The sequence below is a fragment of the Arachis ipaensis genome, chromosome B04 (genome assembly GCF_000816755.2).
Source record: "Arachis ipaensis cultivar K30076 chromosome B04, Araip1.1, whole genome shotgun sequence".
NCBI lineage: Eukaryota > Viridiplantae > Streptophyta > Magnoliopsida > Fabales > Fabaceae > Arachis > Arachis ipaensis.
Genome location: NC_029788.2, coordinates 653,401 through 660,563, shown reverse-complemented (window position 1 = coordinate 660,563; position 7,163 = coordinate 653,401). Strand labels below are relative to the sequence as shown.

Sequence of the window (7,163 nt, the reverse complement as noted above, 5' to 3'; positions counted from 1 at the left end):
AGCTGCATTAATGCATAAACAATGTTTTCCTTAAGCAATAAAAGAAAAAGGGAAAGCTTCTATACAGGCATTCATGTAAGAAATATTTTTTTTAAAAAAAAATAATCTTGGGGTAAATACAAAAGCAAGAAATACAAAGGTAAGACAGCAAGAAAACTCAGCAATTCAGATTATTTCCTATCTAACTACTGGGGTATATCTTGCCAGGAAGTGTTTATGAGTTAGTGTTTGGAGGGGAATAAAGAAAACAGGAGGACTTAAAGAATAAGATCGAATTCATTTTACTCTTTACACTCTGCCATTCTCTCTCTTCCTTTTCAAGACCCCAACTCACAAAAAGACCCTTTATAGGAGGAAGGAAAAAAAAAAAAAGAGGTTCCATGTATCTTACAAGCGTACAGGATTTGCAGCAAATGACCTCTAGATTACCATTGTCACATATAGGTAATTGACCTTAATATTGGCTCTACTTTATGTTTTAATTATTCTTTTTTCCGACCAGATGGGACTAGATTAGCACCCTAAGAACTTTGTCAAACATCTATATAGGAAATTTGCTGCAGTTATAATTTGTAATTAAGCTAACCTCCTAAGCTTTGTGAACTTTTTCATAGTTACAAAATTAAATTTGAAAACACCCCACTTTAGCATTATTTTTTATCCATTATTGAGGCCAATTTTCGTGCAATGCAGCAAATACACAAGTTCTCAGATGGACAAATCTGCAAATAGATTATTATTGAGTTGCAACAACAAAAAAAGTGAGCCGTATTTACATACCAAAGATTTCTCAGTAGCTGCTATTTGTGCTGGGATACACGTGGCATCAGCTGCATGGTTGACAAATAAGAATTTAAAAATGTGCAAAAGGAGGAGTAAAGAAAACAGCGGAAATGGGTTTAAAACAAAACATAAAGCTTTGATGGTTAACCTGTGGTGTCATTTGCACTGATTTGCTTCATTAAACTTAAAATGCTCTCCTGTTAAAAGATCATGAAAAAAAAGAAAAAAGAAAAAACCGGTTACACTTGGATATTAACTGAAGGAGACATCACCATAAGGCTGAACATACCCTTTGAAGAATATTTGTCTGCAGCACAGAGTGCAACAAAGGGAAAAGTGAACAGCCAGAAAGATTTGATGATATAGTAGCATCAGATGCTGACAGTAACGGTAATGGTGAAGGCAGAGGAGCAGGAGCACTATGCTGGCTAATAATCTACATAACCCACGGTTTAGAAAAAGATGATGCCAAATTAAGAATTATATTTGCATGTTAAGGGCATATGATATAGTAGCAGATTTATATGGTAGAACAACACTTAGTACTAATCTAATTAACAAAGTTAATACTACAAAATCTAAAGCCACATTTTTCTATAACAAAATGGTAGTAACACTTTTGGATAAATATAGTTGCAAATCAAACACCATTATTTCACAAACTAAATGCAAATCCAGACTCTGGTGTCTCCTCTATAAAGTGGAAGAGAAATAAAATGTCAATTTGGATGGAGGCCAATTATTTTGAAAATTGTAGTATACACTTGAACACTGTTTGATCTAAGAAAAACTATAGATGAAAGTATTATACAAGACTTAATTATTAATCGTAATTTATGTCAGCATGTCATTACGTTTTTTGATCTATCTATTCCACCCTACCTAGTGAAATTTGCTTAGTTTGCATACATTCAAATAAATTCAGAATCAATGTAAAAGAGGAAAAACATATTTGTTTGGAGAAAAGGACTAGCCCAGAACATAATATCCTTTGGGGATCTTCCCCACCTGAGGAATGAAAACGGGAGGGTTATGCACTTATTTACGAAACCTCAAAGCCACCAACCTATCTACCGGGAGAAAAAAATTATAAAAAACCCACCAACCTGCATACTGTGACTCTTTTGCAGTACAGGAGTAGGGGCCACCTGAATAAGAGGACTTCACTTAGTATTCAGTCTTTGTGAACATAAAATGATAGGAAAGTTTTCAAGTATACCGGTATATCGGTGTTTCAGTAATTTTTAACCGTTAAAAATATTAAATTCTGAAATATTTTTTTCAAAAAAAAAAATTATATCTGAAATATTGAAAAGGTATACGTGGCAATGGGACTATGGCACACCATACAGTTGGGATTTGACTTTCATTTCTTGTGTGATTTTATAACTTGTGACCCAACATAGGAATCATTTTAGAAAGATTTGTAAGTGTACCGTAATATAGATATATCAATAATTTTTAATTATTGATATTAATTATATATATTATATATATTTTTTATAATTAAAATCAACGGTTAAAAATCACTGAAACACCGGTATACCAGTACACTTGAAAATTTTCCAAAATGATAAATAAGAGAGTTATTACTCACCTTTTCTGGGTCAACATTCTCAGATGTAACCTTAAAACGTCCTCTCTGCTGAACAACTGGTATCTTTGCTTTCTCATCAGTCTCTTCAGCATTAGCTGCAAGAACAATGACAACTATTATGAAATGCAGAAGTAACCATTGCATGCTTCAAGATATTGGCAACTCTATATCATTTGTTTTCTGTTTTAGCACAAAAATATTTGCTGCTCCCTTGAACATGTGTATAGACAAGTACCTGATGATTTTGAGATTTTAGAAGGAAGTTCAGTAAGCACGTCCTCTCCTGTCTGTGAATTTGCGTTGCCACTTGAGGTGCTCTGGGGCAGATTGGGTGGCTTCTCACTGTCACTCATATTGCTAAATAAGTAAATATAAATGCTGATTGGACATGGAATGAGATAATGAAGTGGTTGAATGAAGGAAATAAGGGCATTATAGCAGAGTACATCTAGATAGGATAAATAACCGTTTTTTTAAATCTATATATAAGTTCTGGTAATTGAAGAGGAGAAGAAATGGTATAGTAAAACACAGAAAGGTGCACTACCTATGTTATCCTTCTCCCTTCAGAATTTCAGGACATTTCATTTAAAAAAAATTGCATATTTATAAGACTCCTGAATAAAATATGAAGGATGAGTGAATATAATTATGATTTCTGTGCTTCCTCGGAGAAAGTTGGAATTAACTTGTTTCACAGTGAATATCCATCATAATATGCATATTATTTACAATCATCAAACACAAAAGTATTTCACCCAGATTTAAAAAGAAAAATGGTCAAGCGAACATTTTGTTTTTCCAAACAATTTAACTAAATGAACTGGAAAATAAATACAATACTATAACATGGAATATTCATAATGAAATCACCACAAAAAAAAAAATAATTAAACTCGCTGCATTGTTTAGCGTTCACCTTTCTGGTCGAATTTGTGGAAGAGTTACTTCAGGTAAAATGCTTGATGAAGATCCTCTTCTATGAAAAGAATGGATAGCCATACCATTTTCCACATCAGATTTTTCTCCCACATTATGGTCCACACGATCATCAAGACAGGACGGAGAAGCTAGTGAAATGCTTTGTTCATGGCTTGAACTGGTAATGCTAGAGTCATCGTCAGATTTTTCAAACTTGATCCTAGAATGGAAAAACATGATAGTAAATTTAATTAACTTGATACTACCTTTATGGATTTTAGGGACAGCTATCCTTTATTTAAAATATTTCTCAAGCCATTTAGATAAAACTATTGGTCCACAATTTTATAAGATTTTAATCCCAACTTTAACAGTTTGAATATGTCAAGAAAAATGGTTTTACTTGTCTGACATCAGATAAATGACAGAAACGTACTTGGCATCATTTACTGTGTAATCAATTGCTGGAACAGAAGCTGATTGATTTTGTAGCTCATCAATATCTTCCTGTGAAGTATTACCCATTAGAACTACCAATTAAAAGAAATTTGTTAACAGGGAGAATGGAGAAAATAGCAGATATTACTAATAGACTGCAAATATCATCATGAGACAGAAAAAATATGTCTATAGTTACCAGATCAACACTTCGAGAGGGATTATGACTTGCACTCGGCTTATCTTGTACATCAAGGGAAGATAAAGAAGCTGAACTTGCTACATGATTGATATCTGATATAGCATCATCAAAATCATGGATCTAGAAGAAATGAGAAATCTAATCAGTAATTTCTTAACTTCAAGAGTCTTGTCTTCATTGGAAGAAGAAAAGATCGGGCATCATGTTTACCAATGAAGCCTGAGCCTTCATATCATCAAGATTGAAGTTCCAGCCACTAATTCCCCGTTTGTATTCGTTCTAAAGAAGATTAACACCCTTAATGTTATAAGCTTGTTACACTGTGAAACCACTATCTCAAACAACTAAAAAAACCATAAATCATTCTATGAGCAAATAAAATAAAAGAATATCTATCACATCATTCTTCAGTTAGGCAATACAGCATATTTTGACAAAATGAAATATACGAACAGCAAGATTTTCTTACTCAGCTTCTGTTTTCCTGATGTTGACCAACAATTGGGTATAATTCTAAAAGAATTCATAAGGAACATACTGAGGTGCTTGTCATCTATGTGCAGAGGAAAGTGGATACTAGTTTATTTTCATGGGAATGAGAACAGATATCTGTTTTATTGATGTAATAATATCAACAAGGAGCACAAGTTGGATTTATCAGTACATATTGTGAGAAAAGAATAAGATTTTGCAGAACAAGTGGCCTAAATTTCTGGCGCAAATGGTAACAGTTTCTGTAAACAGTTAGTAATTGTATTTCCTACCTGTGATAATTCCTCCATCTCGCCATCGGGCATTTTCTTTTGTGCAAGCATATCTTCATCTTTTCTCTGCAACAGAAAAGATCGCACTGTAAATATATTTCATAACAAAACAGGAGTGGGGAAATTAGTGGTAATAATATGGAACCTTTAGGGCCTCCATGCGGTCACCTAAAGCAGGCAGCCCCTCCAAAAGTGTTCGTGCAATATAATCATTGGAGCGAGCCTGCTTGAAGAAGGAATGCTTCAACAACTTGCTTGCAGAGGGTCGTTTTGAAGGATCTTTCACTAAGCAACTAGCAATCATCTGCTTAAATGACTGAAAAAGGAAAAATAATATTGTAAGAATAAAGGAACTAAAGAAACAATGAATTAATGTTGAAAGTGTATTCACCATGAGCTGACCTTAGAGAACTTTCGATCCCTCTCGTAGTCAAGGCCGGGGGGTGCATTTTGCAAAGTCATAAGCAGTACCTGGCCATGTAGAAGAGTTAAATCATTAAAATGAGGTGGAAGATGGTTGGTTGAAATAAATAATATTTTGTGTATCTAAAACTAATAAGCGCACCTTCATTGGGGGAAACTTTGAGAAAGGAGCATGACCGTGGGCAAGCTCCAGTGCAGTTATGCCAAATGACCAAATGTCAGCTCTGGAAGAAAGAAAGGAACACTTAGAAATGAATACTAACGCAATGATGACTAGAAAGAAAATGGACAACACAAAATTGTGGTAAAACGATAGACATACTTGAAATTATAACCATGTAACTGCTCCATTACTTCGGGTGCCATCCTACAAACGTAAAAAGAAAAAAAAGAAGCCAAAGGTCAACTGAATCTCGGACCCTTAATGACGTTATTGAACACACAATTGTCTATTGAATGATCATGAAATACGATCATAAGTGATATCTGTCCCATCCTGTTAGCATGCAGTGTGTAGTTTCAGAAGACATTTTCACAAGCACATATATAAAAAGTGTTTTGTGCTTAGTTGGATATTCAATTATTCATTCATAGTATGGAATAAGGTAGAGAGAGATAATAATTGTTATACCAACAAGGTGTTCCAACAAAAGTATTCCTGGTGCGCTGCCTATCACCGGAATCAAAGAGACAGGCGGAGACACCGAAGTCGCCGAGCTTGATGGCGCCGCGGGAATCGATGAGAATGTTGCCGGACTTGACGTCCCTGTGGATGTGTCCGTGGTGGTGAAGGTACTCTAAACCCTTGAGGACCTCGCGAAGGATGGTAGCAATCACAACCTCCTCGAATCCGTCGGGGTGCGCGGCCTTGAGGATATGGAGGCACGATCCGCCCGCCATGTACGGCATCACAACCCACAGGCTGTGCTCGTTCACGAAGGAGCAGTGCGATTTCAGCACGTTAGGGTGGTCCACCAGCACCATCGTCTGTGCTTCGCGTGAAACATTGTTCTGCCGCGCGCAATAATCACACATCATATAATACATACATATATCGTATATAGCTTAGGCGATGACGATCAAATTGAAACGGATCGAAATTAATTAAAGGTAAAGGGCGAACCAGATCGCAGTTGTCGCGTTCGAAGTCGAGGATCTTGATGGCGACGATCTCGTTTAAGGGGATGCAAAGCGCGCGGTGGACGGCGGCACTGACGCCGTGTCCAATCTCCTCGTAGAGATCGTAATGCTCGGCGCCGATAGGGTACTTCTTCTTCTCCGCCTCTTTTTCCTTGTCCTTGTCCTTGTCCTTCATTCTATTCTCCGGTTGAAGAATCCTATGCTTTCGAATTTGAATTTAAAATTGAGTATGATGAAAATGAACAAGAGTGAAGATGAGAATACTAGTCAGTTAGACGGAGAGATAGAGAGAGGTCGCGTTAGGTTGCGCAGCTTTCTCGTGAAACTAATGGGGAATGGGCTGGGTTGGGGCTTTCGTTTCATTTTCGAATTGTTCGGACCCTATCTATATTCATTCATTGGTATGGCCGCAGAGAGAGAGAGAGAGAGAGAGTGTGTGTATGTGGATTATGGAAAGAAAGAAGATCCCAGCTCAGCTAAAACTCTTCTCTCCCGCCACCTCTTGTTTCTATTTTCTGTTTCGCAACTAACTCTCACGTGATTCCCACGTGCTCGCTCCTCTTGCTTCTCTTTCACCCCTTTCGCCCTTTTCTTTCGCTCCCTTGTTTTCTCACTCTTTAAACAAAAAAAACCATGCAAACAAATTAAAATCTTATAATAAAATGTTGAGGAATGCTAGGGGCTTTATAGCCATCAAATAGTCATCAATGAAGCTTTTAATGATATGAGATTAATGTGAAATTTTATCCAATGGCTCACTCTTCTTTAATGGTTACATACTGGCCATAATTTGATAAAATTGGTGGCCCCCTAGACTTTTCCTAAAATGTTTAATTATTTGCTCTGGTTTAAAAAGGAATCAATCAATCAATATATTCTAAATTTAACACCTGCT

The 7,163-nt window shown here is 36.2% G+C and overlaps 1 protein-coding gene across 1 annotated transcript in view; it reads right to left on the bottom strand.

Moving 5' to 3' along the window:
- The window catches only part of LOC107635833 (STE20/SPS1-related proline-alanine-rich protein kinase), a 24,041-nt gene extending 17,286 nt beyond the window's left edge, over positions 1-6,755 (bottom strand). The window contains exons 1-17 of the mRNA XM_016339395.2: positions 6,252-6,755; positions 5,760-6,139; positions 5,451-5,495; positions 5,271-5,352; positions 5,108-5,176; positions 4,851-5,021; positions 4,706-4,771; positions 4,152-4,220; positions 3,939-4,061; positions 3,738-3,808; positions 3,300-3,521; positions 2,616-2,722; positions 2,381-2,475; positions 1,890-1,931; positions 1,073-1,219; positions 932-980; positions 755-830 (exon numbers count right to left, since the gene is read on the bottom strand). Coding sequence (XP_016194881.2) covers positions 755-830; positions 932-980; positions 1,073-1,219; positions 1,890-1,931; positions 2,381-2,475; positions 2,616-2,722; positions 3,300-3,521; positions 3,738-3,808; positions 3,939-4,061; positions 4,152-4,220; positions 4,706-4,771; positions 4,851-5,021; positions 5,108-5,176; positions 5,271-5,352; positions 5,451-5,495; positions 5,760-6,139; positions 6,252-6,443 — 2,006 coding nt within the window. The 5' untranslated portion in view covers positions 6,444-6,755. The remainder of the gene's footprint in view (positions 1-754; positions 831-931; positions 981-1,072; positions 1,220-1,889; positions 1,932-2,380; positions 2,476-2,615; positions 2,723-3,299; positions 3,522-3,737; positions 3,809-3,938; positions 4,062-4,151; positions 4,221-4,705; positions 4,772-4,850; positions 5,022-5,107; positions 5,177-5,270; positions 5,353-5,450; positions 5,496-5,759; positions 6,140-6,251) is intronic.